Source organism: Phocoena phocoena, chromosome 16 (genome assembly GCF_963924675.1).
Source record: "Phocoena phocoena chromosome 16, mPhoPho1.1, whole genome shotgun sequence".
Classification (NCBI taxonomy): domain Eukaryota; kingdom Metazoa; phylum Chordata; class Mammalia; order Artiodactyla; family Phocoenidae; genus Phocoena; species Phocoena phocoena.
In genome coordinates this window covers 26855609-26878489 of record NC_089234.1, presented here as the reverse complement: position 1 = coordinate 26878489, position 22881 = coordinate 26855609, and the positions used below count along the sequence as shown (strand labels likewise).

General features: G+C 45.7%; 1 protein-coding gene across 3 annotated transcripts; it reads left to right on the top strand.

The window, feature by feature from the left end:
• Positions 1-77: 77 nt before the first annotated feature.
• On the top strand, positions 78-22484 carry DPCD (deleted in primary ciliary dyskinesia homolog (mouse)). Of its 3 annotated transcripts, none has more exons than XM_065894968.1 (6): positions 78-173; positions 8498-8578; positions 14200-14324; positions 14669-14802; positions 21351-21453; positions 22162-22484. In XM_065894968.1, exons 1-6 carry the CDS (start codon positions 110-112, stop codon positions 22264-22266), a joined length of 612 nt encoding a protein of 203 aa, XP_065751040.1. In that variant the 5' UTR covers positions 78-109; the 3' UTR covers positions 22267-22484. The 3 variants fall into 3 exon arrangements, with proteins under 3 accessions (XP_065751040.1, XP_065751041.1, XP_065751039.1); XM_065894969.1 differs by having other exon boundaries at positions 110-173; positions 21387-21453; positions 22162-22266; XM_065894967.1 differs by having other exon boundaries at positions 110-173; positions 14642-14802; positions 22162-22266.
• Positions 22485-22881: the final 397 nt, after the last annotated feature.

Below are 22881 nucleotides of genomic sequence, written 5' to 3'. Positions count from 1 at the left end.
GGGTGGGAACACGCAAGTGTCCAGAACTTCTTCCGGGTCAGCCGGAAGTGACCCTAGGCGGAAACGGTTGCCATGGCAGCGGCCGGGCACGCGGCTGGGCTGAGGGAAGATGGCGGTGACGGGTTGGCTGGAGAGTCTGCGGGCGGCAGAGAAGACGGCGCTGCTGCAGGACGGTAACTCGAGGCACCCCGCGAGCACCCTCGTCCTTTCCCCCAGCGTCCGGCCCTCCTCTCTGGCGCCTCCGGGAAGGGCCTCAGCCCAGGACGGCAGGGCTGGAAGGTCGCGGCCTCCCCCTAGGGCAGTTACCATTTGCAGATGAGGAAACTGAGGCCCAGAGAGATGAGGTGACTGGAACACACGTCTCTGGACACCCTAGTTTCCTGGACACCACCTCACTCCGCTCTGAGTTTTGTTACTAATAAATAATAATTCTTTTCACGTTCACTGTCATTTGCTCCTCACCGCTGTCCCGAGAGGTGGTTTTGACCCCATTTTACAGAAGAGGAAACTGAAATCCAGGATTTTAGATCGGCCCCAGCTCCCCGAGTCGGTCAGTGGTACAACTGAATCTTGACCTGGGATCCCATGAACCTCAGTCGGGAGGTTCTGTTGCTGAAAGCAGCCTGGTATCATAGAAAGGCAGGACACCTGGGCTCTAGTTAACGACTCTGCCCTTAATTTACCGTGGGCTTCCCAATCGGCCTCTTTACTTGTTTGAACCTCATTTTCCTCATCTGTAAAATGAGGTGGATGGATTACCTGTGTTGTCTCTGAGGTCCTTTCCAGCTGTAACGTTATCTTTGTAAGTGAACCTCTAAATGTTCCCTGGGTCTTTAGAGGAGACAAAGCAACCCCCTACCCCCACCTCGTGCTGGTCCTGGAAGAGGTGGGCATAGAGGTATGGATGGAGTTCTGACTTTCTTCCACCCTAGGACTGGCCAGTGCTTCAGGGTCCCTTCCTGGACTCACTTGGCAGCCAGAATGAATTCGGTCTGAATTCCTGTAGCTTTCAGGAAACCAGCAGGGACTGACATCCACAGGCAGAGGCCAGTCAAGAAACCTTGGAAATTGAAGTCAGCTGGTCATTTGCTCATTTATTCATGCAGTATTTAGGGATGCTTTTTACTGTGTGTCAGGTTGTGTGCTAGAGCAGATAGAAAGAAAAAGACACGTCCCAGGAGTTCACATAGTGGTCAGGAAAAAAATGTAAATAAACAAAAGCATGTGTGTTAAATAGAGGTTGGACTCTTCTATAAAATGCTATGAGAGCACAGAGGTGAAAATGATTATCTCTTTGAAGGAGGACCTGGCAGAAGAGGTGATGTTTATGGGTCCTAAAGGATGAATAGGTGTTTGCTAAGTGGAGAAGAGGGGATAGTTATTCCAGGAAGAGTGACTCACGTGTAAAGGCACAGAGGTGTGAAAGTATATGGCTGATTACTAGGGGCATAACAAAACATTTAGTGAGGCCAAAACATTCACCCAGTCATAATGTCTCCCTACACTGTGTAAGGTACTAGGTGCTAGGATGCAAGAGTGAATAAAAGGACGCTTTTCTCAAGCGATGAGGGGAAATGGTGGAAAATGAAGAGAGATTGCAGATAAATTGAGGTATGTTGTGATAGATCTCCTATGCCAAACCAAAGATTCTGAACATTATCTCATAGGACAGTGGGGTTTGTTTTTACTGTAAGAAGTACTTAACATAAATTTACCATTTTAGCCTTTTTTAAGTGTACAGTTTTGTGGCATTAAGTACATTCACATTGTTACGCCACCATCACCACCATCCATCTCCAAAACGTTTTCATCTTCAGCTGCAACTCTATACTCATTAAACACCAACTCCCCAGTCTCCTTATCCTCAGCCCCTAGTAGTCACCATTCTACTTTCTGTCTTTATGAATTTGATTACAGCAGGAACCTCATATAAGTGGAGTATACAATACTTGTTCTTTTGTGACTGGCTTATTTCACTTAGCATAATGTCTTCAAAGTTCATCCCTGTTGTCGCATGTGGAAATGAGGAAATGTCGCATGTCGCTTGAGGAAATTTTGATTTCCTCCCTTTTTAAGGTCTGAATAACATTTTTCCATTGTATGTATATACCGTATTTTGTTTATCCACCAGTGTGTCGATGGACACTTGGGTTGCTTCCACTTTTTTTATTGTGAATAATTACTGCTGTGAACATGGGTGTACAAAATATTCTAGTCTCTGCTTTCACTTCCTTTGGTCAAAGGACAGTGTTTAAACAAATATTTCATCAGTCAGGACTTCGTTAAGTTTTTCTGTGAGTAGCATCACAAAACAACATTGTTAGTCCCCCCACCAAACCAAAATCAAAAGAAAGAAAACAAAAAAAGCCAAAGGTGTGTATATGCCTTGTCAAACCTCTTCTGTTGATTTATCCTCCTAATGTGTATGTGAGTGGGCGTAGGATGCTACTAACTTCCCACCAAGAATCACTTCTGTTGCTAATGAGAACCTAACACACTTCTTCATAAATAATTTATGTTCATTGTGGAAATAAGAAAAATAAACAAGTCACTGGTAATCCTACCATGCAGAGATAATCACAATTGACATTTCCATACAGAAACTTCCATATTTTTTCCATGCATACAAACTCATACTATATATATATTTTTTAACACCTTTATTGGAGTATAATTGCTTTACAATGGTGTGTTAGTTTCTGCTTTACAACAAAATGAATCAGTTATACATATACATATGTTCCCGTATCTCTTACCTCTTGCGTCTCCCTCCCTCCCTCTCCCTCCCTATCCCACCCCTCCAGGCGATCACAAAGCATCGAGCTGATCTCCCTGTGCTATGCTGATCTCCCTGTGCTATGCGGCTGCTTCTCACTAGCTATCTACCTTACGTTTGGTAGTGTATGTATGTCCATGCCTCTCTCTCACTTTGTCACAGCTTACCCTTCCCCCTCCCCATATCCTCAAGTCCATTCTCTAGTAGGTCTGTGTCTTTATTCCTGTCTTACCCCTAGGCTCTTCATGACATTTTTTTCCCTTAAATTCCATATATATGTGTTAGCATACGGTATTTGTCTCTCTCTTTCTGACTTCACTCTGTATGACAGACTCTAGGTCTATCCACCTCATTACAAATAGCTCAATTTCTTTTCTTTTTATGGCTGAGTAATATTCCATTGTATATATGTGCCATATCTTCTTTATCCATTCATCCGATGATGGACACTTAGGTTGTTTCCATCTCCGGGCTATTGTAAATAGAGCTGCAATGAACATTGTGGTACATGACTCTTTTTCAATTATGATTTTCTCAGGGTATATGCCCAGTAGTGGGATTGCTGGGTTATATGGTAGTTCTATTTGTAGTTTTTTAAGGAACCTCCATACTGTTCTCCACAGTGGCTGTATCAATTTACATTCCCACCAACAGTGCAAGAGGGTTCCCTTCTCCCCACAGCCTCTCCAGCATTTATTGTTTCTAGATTTTTTGATGATGGCCATTCTGACTGGTGTGAGATGATGTCTCATTGCAGTTTTCATTTGCATTTCTCTAATGATTACTGATGTTGAGCACTCTTTCATGTGTTTGTTGGCAGTCTGTATATCTTCTTTGGAGAAATGTCTGTTTAGGTCTTCTGCCCATTTTTGGATTGGGTTGTTTGTTTATTTGTTATTAAGCTGCATGAACTGCTTATAAGTTTTGGAGATTAATCCTTTGTCAGTTGCTTCATTTGCAAATATTTTCTCCCATTCTGAAGGTTGTCTTTTCGTCTTGTTTATGGTTTCCTTTGCTGTGCAAAAGCTTTTAAGTTTCATTAGGTCCCATTTGTTTATTTTTGTTTTTATTTCCATTTCTCTAGGAGGTGGGTCAAAAAGGGTCTTGCTGTGATTTATGTCATAGAGTGTCCTGCCTATGTTTTCCTCTAAGAGTTTGATAGTTTCTGGCCTTACATTTAGGTCTTTAATCCATTTTGAGCTTATTTTTGTGTATGGTGTTAGGGAGTGATCTAATCTCATCCTTTTACATGTACCTGTCCAGTTTTCCCAGCACCACTTATTGAAGAGGCTGTCCTTTCTCCACTGTACCTTCCTGCCTCCTTTATCAAAGATAAGGTGACCATATGTGCGTGGGTTTATCTCTGGGCTTTCTATCCTGTTCCATTGATCTATCTTTCTGTTTTTGTGCCAGTACCATACTGTCTTGATTACTGTAGCTTTGTAGTATAGTCTGAAGTCAGGGAGCCTGATTCCTCCAGCTCCGTTTTTCGTTCTCAAGATTGCTTTGGTTGTTCGGGGTCTTTTGTGTTTCCATACAAATTGTGAAATTTTTTGTTTTAGTTCTGTGAAAAATGCCAGTGGTAGTTTGATAGGGATTGCATTGAATCTGTAGATTGCTTAGGGTAGTAGAGTCATTTTCACAATATTGATTCTTCCAATCCAAGAACATGGTATATCTCTCCATCTATTTGTATCATCTTTAATTTCTTTCATCAGTGTCTTATAATTTTCTGCATACAGGTCTTTTGTCTCCTTAGGTAGGTTTATTCCTAGGTATTTTATTCTTTTTGTTACAATGGTAAATGGGAGTGTTTTCTTGATTTCACTTTCAGATTTTTCATCATTAGTGTATAGGAATGCCAGAGATTTCCATGCGTTAATTTAGTATCCTGCTACTTTACCAGATTCATTGATTAGCTCTAGTAGTTTTCTGGTAGCATCATTAGGATTCTCTATGTATAGTATCATGTCATCTGCAAACAGTAACAGCTTTACTTCTTCTTTTCCGATTTGGATTCCTTTTATTTGCTTTTCTTCTCTGATTGCTGTGGCTAAAACTTCCAAAACTATGTTGAATAAGAGTGGTGAGAGTGGGCAACCTTGTCTTGTTCCTGAACTTAGTGGAAATGCTTTCAGTTTTCACCATTGAGGACAATGTTGGCTGTGGGTTTGTCATATATAGCCTTTATCATGTTGAGGAAAGTTCCCTCTATGCCTACTTTCTGCAAGGTTTTTATCATAAATGGGGGTTGAATTTTGTCAAAAGCTTTCTCTGCATCTATTGAGATGATGATATGGTTTTTCTCCTTCAGTTTGTTAATATGGTATATCACGTTGATTGATTTGCGTATATTGAAGAATCCTTGCATTCCTGAGATAAACCCCACTTGATCATGTTGTATGATCTGTTTAATGTGCTGTTGGATTCTGTTTACTAGTATTTTGTTGAGGATTTTTGCATCTATGTTCATCAGTGATATTGGCCTGTAGTTTTCTTTCTTTGTGACATGTTTGTCTGGTTTTGGTATCAGGGTGATGGTGGCCTCGTAGAATGAGTTTGGGAGTGTTCCTCACTCTGCTATATTTTGGAAGAGTTTGAGAAGGATAGGTGTTAGCTCTTCTCTAAATGTTTGATAAAATTCGCCTGTGAAGCCATCTGGTCCTGGGCTTTTGTTTGTTGGAAGATTTTTAAACACAGTCTCAATTTCAGTGCTTGTGATTGGTCTGTTCATATTTTCTATTTCTTCCTGATTCAGTCTTGGCAGGTTGTGCATTTCTAAGAATTTGTCCATTTCTTCCAGGTTGTCCATTTTATTGGCATAGAGTTGTTTGTAGTAATCTCTCATGATCTTTTGTATTTCTGCAGTGTCAGTTGTTACTTCTCCTTTTTCATTTCTAATTCTATTGATTTGAGTCTTCTCCCTTCTTTTCTTGATGAGTCTGGCTAATGGTTTATCAATTTTGTTTATCTTCTCAAAGAACTTTTAATTTTTATTGATCTTTGCTATCGTTTCCTTCATTTCTTTTTCATTTATTTCTGATCTGATCTATATGATTTCTTTCTTTCTGCTAACTTTGGGGTTTTTTTGTTCTTCTTTCTCTAATTCCTTTAGGTGCAAGGTTAGGTTGTTTATTCGAGATGTTTCCTGTTTCTTAAGGTAGGATTGTATTGGTATAAACTTCCCTCTTAGAACTGCTTTTGCTGCATCCCATAGATTTTGGGTCGTCGTGTCTCCATTGTCATTTGTTTCTAGGTATTTTTTTATTTCCTCTTTGATTTCTTCAGTGATCACTTCGTTATTAAGTAGTGTATTGTTTAGCCTCCATGTGTTTGTATTTTTTACAGATTTTTTCCTGTAATTGATATCTAGTCTCATAGCGTTGTGGTCGGAAAAGATACTTGATACAATTTCAATTTTCTTAAATTTACCAAGGCTTGATTTGTGACCCACGATATCTATCCTGGAGAATGTTCCATGAGCACTAGAGAAAAATGTGTATTCTGTTGTTTTTGGATGGACTGTCCTATAAATATCAATTAAGTCCATCTTGTTTAATGTATCATTTAAAGCTTGTGTTTCCTTATTTATTTTCATTTTGGATGATCTGTCCATTGGTGAAAGTGGGGTGTTAAAGTCCCCTACTATGAATGTGTTACTGTCGATTTCCCCTTTTATGGCTGTTAGTATTTGCCTTATGTATTGAGGTGTTCCTATTATATTTTTTTCTTTCACCAAAATATCATAGTAATAAAATTTTTTATATTCACATACATATGTACACATAGATTATGTACACATTCTATGTGTACATATGTACACATAGAATCTTGGGTACGGGAAGATATTCTAAGCACAACTTCTGGATAATAACCACAAAGGAAAAAACAGTTGACTATATAAAAATTAAACACTTGTTTGGGAAAACCCACCTTAAACAAAGTTAAAGGGCAATTAAAACAGAACATTTGCAACATATATGACACGTGCTTAATGTATACAAAGTTCAATCAGATTAGTAAGAAAAAGATGAATACCCAAATAAAATAGGCTAAGGCCTAAACAGGTAATTCACTAGAAACATGAACAATAAACCCTTGGAACATTGTTCATCCTTATAACCTTAAGGCCATACAGATATCCTAGTATGGTTATTACAGGATCAACTTTGGCCTCAAGTGAGCTTAAGCCTGGGCTGTCATTTCCTAGCTTTATGACCTTGGACAAGTTACATGACCTTTAATCCTCAGTTTTCCTTACTTGTGAAATACAAGTACTGGAGGCACATAGGATTATTTTGAGAATAAATGCAATAAAACATGTAAAGTGCCTGGCCCATAGTAAGCACTGCATCCTGCCTGCACTTAAGACTGGACTCCAGGGGAGAAGAGAGTCAGGCCAGATACCCTCAGCTACTCACAGGGAGCACCTTATACCCCACTCCTGACAGGACAACCTCTTATAGCTCTATGAGCCAAACAAATGAGTAAGGGTGGTGTAACCTAGGCGCCTACTGAGAGGCCCTGCAAATTTGGGGGTGAGTTTCCCCAGAATACAAATTCAGAATGACTCAAGGGAACTATGTCTCAGAGGAGTGAATGGACAGTGAAAAGGCTTGGTAGATAACAGTTGCAAGTTTTGGCTAGTGACTCCTTTAGCTGGTTAAGGGCCTTGGGGCTGTATTCATCAAGCATTCGTTAGGTACCTGTATACTGGGCATTGGTACTGTTATTAGTCTCACTGAGGAGCCTACCTATGTCTACTTACCTATCTGTAAAAATAGGGGAAATTATACAGTCACTTTTAAGAAAATGCTTAGTATTATATTACATAGGTGGAAGAGCTGGTCTAAGAGACGCCATTGGGTTCTTCTGTGCTTTCAATAAAAGATGAAGCAATGTTCATTCATTCTCTCAATCAGTATTTAGGTGAGCTCCTAAAATATGCCAAATACTATACTAAGTGATAGGGAAACCATAGGTGGGGGGATAAAACCCCTCTTACCTTAGTAGAAGAGACAGGCAATAATCCAAAAATCACACAAATACATGTAAAAATCATACCAAGGTAAATGCTGTAAGGAGAACACACGGGGACTAACATCGTATGGATGTGTGATAGAGATGGCCTAGAGATGTACAGAACAAGGCAGAGCGAGGGCACGGCTGGAGGGAGGCCTTGGTCGGGAAACCCAGTTCAGTATCCTGAGCACATGGGCTTGGTTTTAGGAACTGGGGAGAGAAAGATAAATATGATATCATTCTTGAAACAGATGCTTTTAAAAGTGTAGTATGTGATCAATGCTCCACTGTGGATATGAATAAAGCACCAGAGAGGCATAAACAAACAAGTGATGAATTTTGCCAAAGTGGTTAGGGGTGATAGTTTAGGAAGATTTCACAGTGGAAGTGACATTTGAGCTGGATTTTGAAGGGCAAGGAGGAGTTCAGCATTTGGGAAGAAGTTTGGAGCTATTGCTGTGGTAGAAGAATCAGCAGAGTAAAGACATGTTTAGAGAAAGCTTAGAAAGGAAGTGAGTCCCAGGACATGTCCTAGAGTAGTGGTGGGCAATGGTTGGCAAGGAGTTCGTGGGAGGCTCTGGGAAGGTTTTTTTTAACATGCCCAAGGCTGTTAGTGTTTCCCAGGTAGATCTCTTGACCTGCAAGGCCCAAGGCAAGAGGAGGCTCAGGGGTAAGGCACTCTCTCTGTTTTGTACCTAGGGAGAAGGAAGGTGCACTATTTGTTCCCAGATGGGAAGGAAATGGCCGAAGAATATGATGAGAAGACAAGTGAACTACTTGGTAAGTGACGGGGCCCCCAGTGGGCCCTTAGGAACACTTGGGGTGACCTAAGCACAGGTAAACACGCATAGATGAAGCTTCAGGGAGGATCCCAGCATCACATGTGGAAGCTCAGGGAGACTGAAGCCCTTGAGGCAAGATTGTTCCTGAAAATAATCTCAGGTCAGGGCTGGACACCAGAGATGGAATGGGCGTCCACTTGACCAGTAAACCTCACTCCACCCCCAGACAAATGAGAGAGTGAGTAATTCTTCTCAGGTGGGAATGGGCATGTAAAGAAACCGTTGGGAAAAAGCTTTACAGAGAAGGTGGAATTGGAAGTAAGCCTTGAAGGCTGAGTAGTGGTAAGGGCAGGATTTCCCTGCAGTTTTTTTTGTCTATTTTTTGGTTTGTTTTCTGAAGCCATATCAGAAACAAACAAGTATCAGAGGCGCAGCTTTTGACCTTGCCTCAGAAGTGACTCTATTAAATATGTCCCTCATTTTGGAGAAGGTCTGAATCAAAGGGAGTAGGAGGTAGAAACGGTGATTTTGCAGCATTGTCATTTTCATTCCTGCAGACCTTTTCCTCTAAGAATACGCTCATGAATAGGGGCCGTAGCACAGATTTCTGGGAATTATTCGATTTGTTCATTCTCTGTTCTCAGGTATGCACATCAGCATTAACCGACTTCCCAGAGCTAGGTGGCTGGTTCTTTGACCCAGGGCCTGAGGCTGTCAGCAGTGGGAGTTGGTCTCTTTATTAAATTTCACCTGAAATGCTAAGACCAATGATGGAATCATGGGCTGGGTTATTTTCTTGTCATTATTCTTGACTTTAATTTCTTCCTGGGCCTGATCGACAGGTAGTATTGGCGAGGGAATTTCTTTTTCCCTTTTTCTGACAGCTCATAAATGTCTAGAACTGACAACACGGATTACACTGGTTTGCATTCTCTTAGTCTGCAGTCTTAAAATATGTGTCCTGTGCATGTTCAGCCGCAGAGTGAAGTGTTGATCCCTTCTTATTATGAGCTGCTTGGGTTCCAGTCCCAATTGGTTTAGTCTGGTACTATTAAAAATCTTGATGTGTTTAGCATATGACACTGATTTGGTGGAAACCAGTACAGTAGTAATATCCTCACAAACCATTGTAATTTATAGCGCTCCCAGGGGGTGACAGCCTTGGAATGCCTAACAGGGGTGAGCTTATGAAAGGAGAGGTCACGTGGGCTGACCACCACTGTCACCAGGCCGGGGACTAGCGGCAGCTCTTCTCCCCCAGCCCCCAGCGTCACCTCTCTTCTCCACACAGAGCAAATAATACAGCTGTCGGGGCTGTGGCTGTAAAAACAAACAAACAAATAAAACCCAAGGCATCTTAGTTGTGCTTGGACATGAAATTAAAATGAGAAAAAGTCCAGGTCCCTTCATTTGTAGCATCCCACATGAACTTGTCATTTTCCCTCTTGGCAGGTGGAGAATAGACAGTGGCCTCCAAACTCCTTTTTCTTAAAAGTAGAAATGGAGGTTCATAGGAGAACGTTGTCTGACTAAAGTTTACCTAATGATAGCAATACCGTAACTTTTATTGGGCGCCATGCTAAGTGGTTTACACGAACCAACCACATTACAGCCCAGTGTGGTAGGTTACTGCTGTCTTCATTTAACAGTCGGGAAAAATGGAAGCTTCAAGAGGATAAGCACCTTGCTCAGAATCACACAGCTGGTTAGTTACAGAGCTAGGATTTAAGCCTAGGTCTATCTGATGAAGAACCCATGCTTTAATCCACAAGAACATCCTGTTGGGAGTTGAGGTCATTTAATCCTGTTTTCTTTTCTTACTAAATCTTGTTCTCCCCAGAATGACCCGGGTAGGGGCTGGAGGGAGCAGGACAGAGATGGGCGGCAAGGAACACCCCACTCAAACCACTGGGCCCTTTGAACAGCTGATCCTTTTCTTACCTGTCTCCAACCACCCCACCCTACCTCTGCCAGCTTGCAAAATACTGTTTGTTTTTCATTTTTAAGTATAAATAATCCCAGGACCTGAACTGACTTTCATTTGTGCATTCTTTGAAGCAAAATATGGATGGGGTTTTTGTGGGTGTAAATGGGAATAGTTTCCATTTTTTCAGCTAATTATACAAATTGGATAATTGGCCAAACTGGTTTTCTGTCCAAAAAACCCAGAAAGTAATTTACAGAGAGAATTACCGATAGTGCATCTGTCTGGGTTGGAGCTCTTCGGTCGGTGTTAATAAGCATAGTAGTGTCATAATTTTTTTCTGCCCTCTCAGTGCTATTCATTCCCACCCCCCACAGTGAATGCTGTATGTGTATTCATAGAGGAAAAAACTGAAGGGCCCCATAACAATGATCGGAACATCAAACCAGCCCTAGAAGAACACAGCATGTCCAGGGGGGCAGAGGCTGAAGGGCAGGCCGTCCCCCAGCGATTACATTCGGATTACCGGCTTAATCTGCTTTGGTATTTGACCGCCAGCCTAACCACCCCAGGCTGCATTTGGAGGATATTGAGCACTTTCATCCCCAAGCACTTCACCGGCTTTATAAATGACCCACTCGATTCCCTTCAGCCTCCTCAGGGATGGGACGCGGCAGCTGTTTAATAGCCACATAGCAATGTTGCAGTGTTTTAGGGCAGAAAAGAAGAATCCTGCATCCAGTTTAAGCTGCAGGGAGTACTTAGGAAAGGGGAATGTAATTATCCACATTGGAAGTGGGCCAGGGCTTGGAGCTCTGGGGAAAGAGGCCTTTTAGGACCTCCACTTTCTAGCCCACCTGAAAGATGGGGCCTCCTTTCAGCAGTCTGGGACATCAGCCTGCTTCCTGCTGACTTAGGAAAAAGGCCCCAGGCGCTGCCTCCCTCATATATTCCCCATCAGACCCTTTACAGGGTCATTGAAAGTCTCCTTTCCAAGGACTGGCCCTGGCTCAGCCGGGAAGATATGACAGCGTCCCAGGGAGCTGCCTTGCACACACCAGTTTGGGTTTAACATATAATCAAATCAGAGTGACAGCAGGTGCAAACAGTCTTCTGTTGCCGCAGGAGCTGTCCTTGAGTTCAGGAACAAAGACAGGACAAGAAAGACAAGACAAAATGTATTTGCATGTGTGCATTCATGCCCACGTCCATGGGAGAAATAACAAGGACTTCACCGATTCATTTGTTGGATCTTATCTCACAAGGGAATGAATACGGAGGCTTTCTTCATACTCTAACAAAGAATTTAATTCCAAGGTGTTAAAAAAAAAAAAAAAAAAGGCAGAACAGCCAAGGGTCCAAATTTCTGTGACCTGAGTGGCTTTCAAGGTCAGCAGTAAGGAAACCAGTAGTTGACTTTCCTCCTCCTTAGGGTACTCCTTGGGAAGGTTTCTGTTCCAAACCCAGTATTCCATGGATAAAAGAGTAGACAGGAAATCCTGGTATCGGAATTGCCTCTCCTGGCCACACTGGCATCGTGCCTCAGGACACATGACTTAACAGGGTCCATGATTACAGGACGCCTCACTTATCACGCCCCAGATAGTTAGGTTTTCATAACTTATCAACACATTTTCTAATAATTGAAGCTTTTCCTTTAAATGCTAAAATATAAAAAAGAAATAGAGCTTCATTTTTTTTAAGTGAACCTTTTAAAATATCATGTATGCTTATTGAATGTTTATAGAATACAAGTTAGCCTTTTACTAATGATTCAAATTCTGGTCTTGAAGTTAGGAGACCTGAATTTTAGCTGTGTTTTTTGCAAGTTAGTGTATCTTTCTGAGCCTTGGTAATTCTTCATACTCTCCCCTGAAGAGTGGTGGCAAGGGTTGAAGGAGAGCAGGCAGGGAAGAAGTGCTGTTTCCCCTTTGAAAAATACAGGTATTGGACTAGATGCTTTCTAAAGGAACCTCCACCTTTAAACTCTGTGATGACTGTGTTCTATTATATCGTGATTCTGTTAGGGTCTAAGGATGTTTGTTTGTCCTCACACCAAATGGTCCCACATCCTTTTTAGTTCTGTCGCTGCCCTTGATGTGAGCTGTCCCGTCATGCTGTTGTCAGTATGCCTGGGAAAAAATTAATTTCCTGCCTTATTCTACACATAGCATTTTATACATGTCTGAGAATCTGGGAGTGATCTTTCCTACAATAAAGAGTGAGATACATGGGTCTTGTCACAGGAAACCACCACTTAGAGGCATTTGTCGCTTCTGAATTTGCAACTGTGAACACTGCAACCCAGAAGGCTGGCTTCCAGTTAAGCAAAGTATTACATGAATAGATTTGGATATACTTCTGGTCACAGTCCATTCACTTAAGAGAGAAGAAGTATTTGTGAGAAAAAGAAAAAAGTTGCCTTTAAAGTATATTTCCAAGTTTTACCCTTCCTTATTTATTTGCATTGTAAACTTGGAAATGTGTTTCTAGGGAGAGTTTTTGGCCCTGAGACGTAATACAATCACACTGCAGAAGGCACCAGACCTTATAAAAGCACGTATTAAAGGGAAAATTCGAATTGTGCAGCATACTTTTGTGTTCAGCTTGTGCGCCTTACTTAGAGCAGTGAGGGTGTCTGGGTTTGGCACAGCTGCCCAGAAGGTCTCAAAGAAACCCGTCCTGAGAATCACATTGCAGCTCTCACCCCCCCGGCCCAGAAAAAGGAGCAACTGCGACAGGACGCCAGGCAGTTTCTGAGTTGTTTAGCTCCTCACAGCAGCTTCAGGAAGGCTGCTGGCCTGGAGCAACGCTGGGACTGCCACCTGGAAGACCCCCATTGCTGCGGGCAGGGAAGGAACAGAGGGGTCGCACTCGGGAAAGCCCCCTGTGGCCATGGGCGTGCTGACAGCAGTCACTGTGACAGGGCTGAGCAGGGTTCCTGAGCATCCCAGCAGGGGCTTTCAGTTAGTGTCTACTGAATTAGTCTTTTCACTTAGAATTTCCATAAAGTATGTGGCTTAATTGAAAAAAAAAAATCTTATGCAAACATCTGGGTTGTAAAATAGAGATGATTATTTGCATTATAAAAGGATGATTCCACTCTACAAAAAATGTACATTAGATCTTTTATAAATAATGCATTTAAAATATGGTGTGTGCCTAAAATTTCCTGTAAATACAACTCTGGGACTTTTAAGCCATGTGCACCTGAGATGAGTGAATTTGTATATTTGGACTTCCTGAATCATGAGACAAAGCTGCCTGTCAGCTTTTACCCTCTTAATTCATTTTTCCTCTGCCCATTTTTAGAGGGAAAAGTGCATGTCACATTTTTGGGGATCCACATTTTCCCTGTTACTGGTAGCTACCCTTTTCCTAACATTCACATCTTCCCTTTGCATGAAGTCACACCTGGGGTTTTCTAAACTCCACTTGGTGCCTTTCAGAGCTTTGTACTAATTCCTTTTGTCTGGGCACCCATGATATGGGCTTTACAAGTTGTCTAATATTGAAATACTCTCCTGAGATTTCAGAGGTTGTGAGGTCCCTGCTCAGATGGATAAAGCCAGTGTAAAAGCCTGTAGCTCCCACTTTTATCCTGTTCCAGTTACCTAATGTGATATTGATGATTCAGCAGAAAGAAGCAGAGTACCTTTCTTCCCTATAATCCCACTGCTTCCTTCTCTCCTCAGTGAGGAAGTGGCGTGTGAAGAGTGCCCTGGGCGCCTTGGGCCAGTGGCAGATTGAGGTGGGAGAGCCAGCACTCCCAGGAGCAGGGAGCCTGGGGCCTGAACTCATCACGGAAAGCAATTCCAATGTATGTCTGTCTGTCAGGTGTCTTGGGGAGGCTGGGGGAGTGGGCTGCTGGCCCTCGGGGGCAGGCGCCATGTCTTGTTCACCTCCTCATCTCCAGTGTACCCACCTGGACACAGTGCTCTAGAAATGTTTGCTTGAATGAGTACCCAAAGGGTTTTGGCTTAGTCATCCCAGGGCGAGGGCTCCAGGCCTAGAATGTCACAGCAATGGCAGTATCAGAGGGGAGCTGTAGGGAAGAGCTGAGGGTCTCCCATTGTGCCCCTTGATAGAGCTTTGTGGAGGGTGGAGCCATCCTTTCCCACCCCCCTCCAAGAATAGTCCTCAAGTTGGCTTTGCCTTCTGCAGCCCATCTTCATGCGCAAGGACACCAAGATGAGTTTCCAGTGGCGAATTCGAAACCTCTCGTACCCTAAGGATGTCTACAGTGTCTGTGTGGACCAGAAGGAGCGCTGTGTTGTCGTCAGAACAACGAACAAAAAGTAAGTGGCATGGTGGGCACCTGCCTGCTCGTGTATGAGCGAGGTGGGGGTGGGGTTTGACCTGAGGTTAGGGCTCAGATGGCTCCCCACCTCAGAGGGCAGAGAAGCCTGCTGTCCAGCTCTGAGGGAGGTAGGAGGGCTTCACTAAAGCCCTGTAGTAGGTGCTAAAAACTGACGGGCTTTCTCTCTGCAGGACCAGCTTGAATATTGTAATCAGTTCCACTGGGGCAGGGAAATTTGAACAATGAGTATCTGGCCCAGTACTTGGCACAGACTGGGGCTCAGTAAATATTTGTTGGATGAATGAGAGGTTGAGGGAATCACCCGGCCATTGCCTTGTGATCTTAAGTGGTTCTGCTGTAAGGTTATTGTGCCTTGACCTCTGGCTGGATCCAGTCCATGATGAACTTGGCCTGGTAACATCACTGTTAGAGCTGGCAGGGAGCCATGGCCTGGAAGGTGCACCTGTCTGAGGTGGCAGTTATCGAACTTTAAAGTACTGGTCTGGGAGCAGCAAACCTATCCCTCCCTGAACTGAGGGACAGTGAGCTGGTGCTTTGGCCTCTTGGAAGTCTCTTGCATGAAGTCTCTTGCATTATGTTTCAAAGGGGTTACTAGACTTCCTTTTGCTCCTCTTCTCATAGTCTGCTAGGGGAAGGCAAAATGTGGGGTTGAGGGGACAGAAGGTGACCAAAGTGGAGATCTAATCCTGGCAGGGCTGCTTCTGGGCTGATCATCTTGGAAATGCATTGATCTCGTTTGGGTTCCTGGAGCTCTGACTGATCACAGGAGAAGAGAAGAGCCCTGTGATGACTCGGTTGTGACCTGAGTCGGGGATTGCAGAATAGGACCAACTCCCATGAAATAGATTTGGGGCATTGAGATGGGAGGCTTTATGGGTTACTGGTCCACAGACTGAAGCCACCCAACATGTCTCATGGGGTGCTAAGCTTAGGCCAGAGGTGTCCCCATCCGTCCACTGGTTTACAAGCAGTAAGGAGGACCCAGCTATTTGCCCATCTTCTCAGGTGGTGTGGTGCCAGCCTCCCGTCCCATCTCCCTCAAGGTCCGTGCCTCCCAGGCTCCCCTGGTGCAGCCCTGGGTTCTGCCCTCCTCTATGACCCCCACACTCTCTCACTTTGGCAGGGTTAAGTGGTGGGGAAGGGGTAGAGATGAATTAATTTCAGGATTATTGCTGTACACGCAGCCAGCAGCCCCTGAAGTGGGCCTTGTCTATAAATACAAAGTCATAATAATAAGGATTTGCATTTATAAAGCACTTTGAAGCCCTCAGATAAAAGGCAGTTTATTCCTGTTATTGTTCTCATCATTAACAGGAGTCAGTGCCTAAAGTGGAATTTAGCAATTTCAGACAACAGAGAAATTGCCGTTAGGAAAACAAACTCCGTGCTTCAGCAAACATTCCCTGGCGTAAGAGGCCCTGGGCCCAAATTAGGAACAAAAGTGCTTCTGATAGCACTTGAATCTGCAGCCCAGCAGTTTGTGCAGCTGGCTGCTGCCTCCCTTTTGTCCCCCAGAGGTCACTGTCGAATACAGATACCCAGCAGAAATGTGATTACCAGGGAGTGAGAAAAGAGAGGCTAGCTAGCTCACCAAAAATTCATCTGCAGGGAGATCCTCTGGGTCCCATCTCCTGTGCGTATTCAGCCATAGGTGGCGCTCTTGGCCAGGCGCTCCGTGGCCAGAGGCCCACTCCGGCGCCCAAGGCAGGGGGAGACATTTTTGAATTGATGGGTGAGGCCAGATGGGATGGGAGTAGTGCCCCAGAGTGAGCAGGACCGGGATTGGATTCCCAAAGAGGGGAGAGGAGTATGTGAGTGCCCACTTCAGAGCCTACAATGAGATCTCAGGTTCAGCGGCCCAGCCTGGCTCAGCACAGCCTTCCTCAGGATCCTCTGCTGGGAGGAAGGTGAGAGAGGCTGCTAAACCCCTAACAGGCTCTTCTGAGCCTAGTGGCATTTTTATCTTCTCCCTGGAGTAGAAGATGTCCTATACCTTTACTACCCCGCAATATACAGAACTCAATAGCTATTCCTTTGAGCAGTGTTTAGCTTTTTCAAGATACTTTAAAAATCTGTTTTCTGATCATCACATCATCATCCAGTGGTGGACAGGGTATGTATTTTTATTCTTGTGCTATATATGAATGATTATCTATAAAGTCAGCATGATGAACTGACTAACTGAAGGGATAGTTAGTGATGGTTTCAGTGCCCAGGCCTCTTCAGTTTCCATCACACTGTGGCTTTTCTGATTTGACTTCCTTCACCTGGAGGTTCCATGCCTGCCCCGGTTCTGATATTCTGGATTATGGTTACCAGTAAAAGCCAGAGTTCCTTTGTCTATACCTGCCTTGTCTCTGAATAACTGGGTTGGCCATTTCTCTTGAAGGAATTGATTCCAGTGTATTATGTCCTTGGCCCCAGGTAATAGCAAGGGATGAATCAGGGAAGGAAGAAAGTGCTTTCCCAGGATCCCATTGTGGCACCATCTATTCCCAGTAAGAGTGTTTGTGCAGAAAGAAGGTTCCTAGCCTCAGCCTAGAAGCTGGCAGCTATAAGTGGAATGAGCTAGGATGTGGAGTAGGAAGATGTCCGCTTGAATCTGGCCTCTGCCACGTATTACCCATAGCATTTGGGGCAAGGGTTCCTCATATATCATAGGAGAATACTCATACGTACGTCACAGACTGTTTGGGGAATTATGAAATCGTATATGTACAAACACTCAGCCCCATGCCCGGCCTGAAGCAGGCCCTCAACAATTCTTTGAAAATTAGAACCTGAGGAGAGCTTGGCTGATTTGACATCGGTAATACTAACACTGTGGGAGTGTTAATAGGCATCTCTAGAAAAGAGGATTCTGTGGCCAGATAGCTTTAGGAAACTCACTTTGGTAGGACTTCTGAGTGCCTTTAGTATGTGAATGTGTGCTGTGACTCTCTACGAGGGGCTCCTGTAGGCAGGGGTGATCAGTTAGCCTGGAGTGTTGATGTTTAAGAAAGAAGGGGAGATTTGCCGACTGATTAAGGGACGGACTGGCTAGAGGCTTCTCTGGACCACTCTGGCCAAGCCTGTGTGCAGGTGTGCAGAGCACCCACTGGAGGTGTGTGGGGCGTGGCCCATGTGACTCCACAGCCATCCTGCTTCTACTTTCAGCCTCCTCCAGAGTCTCTCTCTAAAGGCCTGGCTTCTTGTGCCCTTTCTCGGTGCACTAAAAGGGAGAATGGGTTGGGAAAGGACTGGGAATTGGGAAGGGGAGACAGCAGAGAGAAAGTGATAGGGTGCAGTGGATCATTTCTGAAATAGCCAAAGTGAAGGAGCTGTCCTTTTGGCAGAGTTTGAGAGAGGTACAGAGTTGGCCTGTTCCAGTCCCTTTGACAGCAACTTAAAGTTCATCTAGGGCAGCTCCTTTTTTAGAAAGGAATTTGGAGGAAGAAACTGAGGCCCAGAAGTTAAGTGGCCTGTCCAGAGTCACAGGACAGGGCCAGGGAGTCCTCCTGAGAGCCTTTGCTTCCACATACATCTTTTGGACACTTTTACATTCAGAAAGGAAGCCCACTCTGTGTTAGAGGGAGTGTCCAGGAGACCTGCAGGGTGGCAGGGTTCTGGGGGTGACCACCCCCCATATCTGCCCCACCCTTGGACAGACGCAGGGAACCTAGACTAGGTGGTCTGTTACTCTGAGGTGGGAATGTAGAGCGATGGCGGGGGGGTCAGGAGATTGGGGGGATTATCACTGTAATAAGGGTATCTCCCTTTACCAGTTTTATGACTTGGGCAAGATACCTAACTTTCCTGTGCCTCAGTTTACTCTTCTGTAAAAGAGGATAACAGAAGCAACCAACCCGAGAGGGCTGTTTTGAGGATTCAGTGTATGTTGAACACGGCCTGGCACAGATTTAGCATTCATAAATGTCACCTTTCACTGTGTGGCTGAGACCAAGGACAGTGAAGGCAGGTGAGAATGGGGGTTGTTGAGCATCAGCGAAAAGTCCAGGAACCACCACACTATAAAGGCTTAGCTTTCAGCAGAAACACAGGGTCTCCTCGTTCAGCGATATGGCCTGTTTCTTCTTCGTCCTTAAATCCCCAGCTCATAGTTCAAGGTCTGGGACACAGCTGACGCCTAAGAAATGGTTGCTGCCTACCTAGGGCTGCCTGAGGCTGCGCATTTGGACTTTTCCAGAAGCACAGTGGGTCCCTCTCCAGTCCAGGTGCTGGTGAGAAAGTGAAGCATGGTTCTTCTCAGGGCAAACCCCAAGGCCAGGGTTGGAGATAAGGGAGTGTGGGCTGCTCCCTGAGGAGAGAAAGCAGATGCCCCATACTCCCTTGAAGACTGCCCATCAGAAGCCCCTGAGGAAAATGGTTTAACCTCAGCCAATAAACTAAATCCATTAGAATACTCATAACAGAGCTGAGCCTCCAGACCTACTCTGCCTCCATCCCCCCACCTCGTGAGAGGTGATGGGAGTAGAACAGGGAAGCTGGGGTAAGTCATGCAACTCAAGTTCCCTTTGATCTTGTCATTGCTGTTGAGACCAAGCCCTGGGACTCTTTCTCCAGTCCTACTACCCCGCCTGGGGAATGTGCCTTGACGGTGCCCCTCTGAGAGTACACGGGTGTGTCCCTGTCCCCCCTCCCCAGCACACAGCCAGGTAGGCAGAAAGGATGTCCCCACGTTCTGCGCAGCAAGGGCTTACACAGGCCCCCTGGGTTTGGCTGAGCTGTGTGTGCCCGGCTGCTTCTCTCCCGGTTCTGCTTCTTGTGTATATTTGCAGGGAAGATGTTAACACTTCCTAACAAGCCTTTGTGTTCATCTAATCTCTGCTGTTTAACCTTTGACTCCCTCCCTATTATCAGTGTCTGCCACCTTTGCTGGCCAGACCAGAGGCCCCAGAAAGAGCCCTCAGCCTGGGCTGGCTAGGAAGAGGATGAAGCCGACATTCCACCCCGGTTTGTAGGCAGATGGATCACCTTTCCCTGGGGCAGAGTTTGGAAAATAAAGCAAACTTGTGGTGCCATTAGGATCCCCCAGCCCCCACTCCTTTTGAACTGTCAGCCTTTAAGTAAACATTCTTTTCCTGCCACGGGTCCCAGCACCTTGGCGGGGAGTGAGGAACCTGGAGGATAGGGGCCCTGAGAGCCTTCACTAAACTGAGGGATTTGGGCAGGGAGAGCAGGGCAGAAGTGCTTGCATTGATGTCAACTCTCCTGAGTCCCCAGGGCATCAGGGCTTTTGAAGTGGACTGGGGGTACCTGCCACAACGACCAGGCCCCTCTGACATATTAAAAGCCCTGTCCTCTCCAGGCCCCTCACTTGAGTTTGTCTGTACCTGTCTGCAGCGTTTCCCTGCCCAGCCACATACCCTTGCAGCAGCAGTGATGCCATGCCCAGGTGATAGGTCTGGTAGCCACTGGCCAGAGCCTAGGTCATACTTCCACCAAGGAAAATGCCAAACAGTCCCACTGCTAGAGGTGAGGAGGCCACTGCTTGTGCTCCAGTGTAATAAGCACCAGACCAGGATCAGGGGACTTTAATCCTGACTCTACTGACAACTGGCTGTGAAGCCAGGTGAGATATTCACCTCTCTGAGCCCGAGTTTCCTCTTTGGCAGAGGAGGTCAAATTACAGACATTATGGGTTGGATGTTGCTATCTGGGTTTGTTTTGTTTTGTTTTTTTAGTTTTTTGGCTGTGCCGCGCGGCATGTGGGGATCTTAGTCTCCTGACCAGGGATCAAACCCTTGCCCCCTGTAGCGGAAGCGAGCAGTATAACCACTGGACTGCCAGGGAAGTCCCAGGGTTGTTTTGTTTTTCTACTAAAAGGGGTCATTAATCTCTGGACTGTCACCTGCCAATGAGGGAGACCGAGTGTGGTATGTGAAAATGGAGGAGTAGGGTCTCAGGGCCAGCAAAGTAGTCCAGAGCCCCAGAGATCCAGCTTCCTTGATGAGTCACATGGCTTGTTCTCTTAGGGATATTTCTCCTTGTGGATGTACTCCCCTCTCTGGCCTACAAGTAGAGTCAGGCTAACAAGGCCTTCAAAGACCCCCAAAGGAGGAAAAGGTAGCTGAGGTCCTCAGTAAAGTGCCATGTAAGTGCCAACTGTCAGTCCCTAGCTTTCAAGGACAGCCCTAGATTTCCTTATTCTGTTTCTTGTTAGCACACATATCCCATTTTCTTCGGGTGCTGAGGAGGTAGGGCTCGCCTGAGCCAATTGTGTATTCCAGGAGGCTTCTTCCACGTGTCTTTGGGAGGACTGAGCTTGAAGTATGAGTCAGTCTGACCCCTGGTCTAATCAAGGAATTATGACTGGCCCTGTTCCATTGCTGGACTGGCCATAAGGCCTTTTCTTTTTCTTCCAGGACCACTAAGCTCTAAAGTACTGGTGTTCTAACTGGCTTCCCTTCTTCCTCTTTGGCTGTGTGGGGAGAATTGTATAGAAGTTTGGCGTCAGAGGGCCTGATGCCCAGCTGTTGGGGTCACTTTGTTGGGTGTTCTCATGGCCTCTTCTTGTCCCCACAGGTACTACAAGAAGTTCTCAATACCTGACCTAGACAGGTATCAGCTACCTCTGGATGATTCCTCGCTGAGCTTCGCTCATGCCAACTGCACCCTCATCATCTCCGTAAGAGTCATTCAGACTTCTTGGCCACTATGTCAGGGAAAGGCTCCTTCTTCCCCTGCCCAGTTCCCATCCTACTGGAGTCCTCAGTTCCAGCCCCAGCTACTCCTGGGGTGTGCTTGCTAGAGAACAGGCCTGTCTGCCTCAGCATGGTGTGAGCCGGTGAGGGCTCAGGAGGAGGCTGATTTTAAAATCATAGCTGAAAGAGGATAGAGGGTGATGGGGAGGGGTAGAATCCACAGAACTGGGGTTCTAGATGGTCCAAAGGCCTACCCAGCCGTGTGACCTTCAGCAAGTCATTCAACCTTGTAGGCCTCAATTTCTTCATCTTTGAATAAAGGGGGTAGAAGGGGGAGAGAGAGGGGGGGAGAAGGAGAGGGAGGGAGAGGGAGGAAGAGGGAGAAGGAGAGGGAGGGAGGGAGAAAGGGGGAGGGAGGGAGAAAGGGGGAGGGAGAGAGGGAGGGAGAAGGAGAGGGAGGGAGAGCGAGAAAGAGGGAGAAGGAGAGGGAGGGAGAGGGAGAAAGAGGGAGAAGGAGGGGGAGGGAGAGGGGGGAGAGAGGGAGGGGGAGAGAGGGAGGGAGAGAGGGAGGGAGAAAGGGAGGGAGAAGGAGAGGGAGGGGGGGAGGGGGAGGGGGAGAGAGTGTGTGTGCGCGTGTGCGTAGAGAGGGGTGATGTGACTGAATCATGTCCTCTCCTTGGCTCCATCCACAGTACCAAAAGCCAAAGGAGGTCCTAGTAGCTGAGTCAAACCTGCAGAAGGAGCTGAAGAAGGTAAAGACAGCACACAGCAGTGACGGGGACTGCAAGACTCAGTAGCGGACCCCTGAGGCCTGCACTTCCAGCGCTGAGTGTGGGTGAGGCTCTTCCTGTAGAGGCCTCTGAGACGTCAAGCCTTGGGCCTTTCCGGCACAGGGGCAGCCTCTTTTCTCCCAGGAGCTGTCCAGGCTCTGTAAGAACTGGGCCTCAGGGCACCCCTAGCCCCTGAGTCGTGGTCTTCTCTCCTGAGTAAAATAATTCTGAGTCACTGTGGGTGCACTGCCCTCTTGTCCACCTCTGATGCTTCTGCCCCCAGGGAGGGTGCTGGTGATGACATTTCCTTCTCCTCTAGCCTAGGGACCTTCAATATAGAACCTTCCACATAAAGGGAGGTATGGGTCTTAGATGGAGAAGAGGATCAGGGAGCCCTTACCCCAGCAGGACAGGGCATCTTCCCCAACCTGTTTGCATAAACTCAGAGGAAAACCAGGCTGGAAGGGTCCCTGTGCTACCTTACCTTGTCTTACCTTGTAGACCCTAAGTGAAGGGTGAGTGAGGAAGAAGATTTTAAACTGCAGAAAACCTGGAAACAGCCCAGGATATTAAGATGCTGTGGGTGTAAAGCCAGCCTAAGGGTTGCAGCACTGTGGAGCGCTGGAGTAGGGTGAAGGAGGT

Bases quoted from the DNA above. Each gene is read 5' to 3' on its own strand.
- DPCD (XM_065894967.1), top strand. From the start codon at position 110: ATGGCGGTGACGGGTTGGCTGGAGAGTCTGCGGGCGGCAGAGAAGACG. The intron at 14,325-14,641 runs GTATGTCTGTCT...CTCCAAGAATAG, and splicing joins TCACGGAAAGCAATTCCAAT to TCCTCAAGTTGGCTTTGCCT. The intron at 14,803-21,350 runs GTAAGTGGCATG...TTGTCCCCACAG, and splicing joins GTCAGAACAACGAACAAAAA to GTACTACAAGAAGTTCTCAA.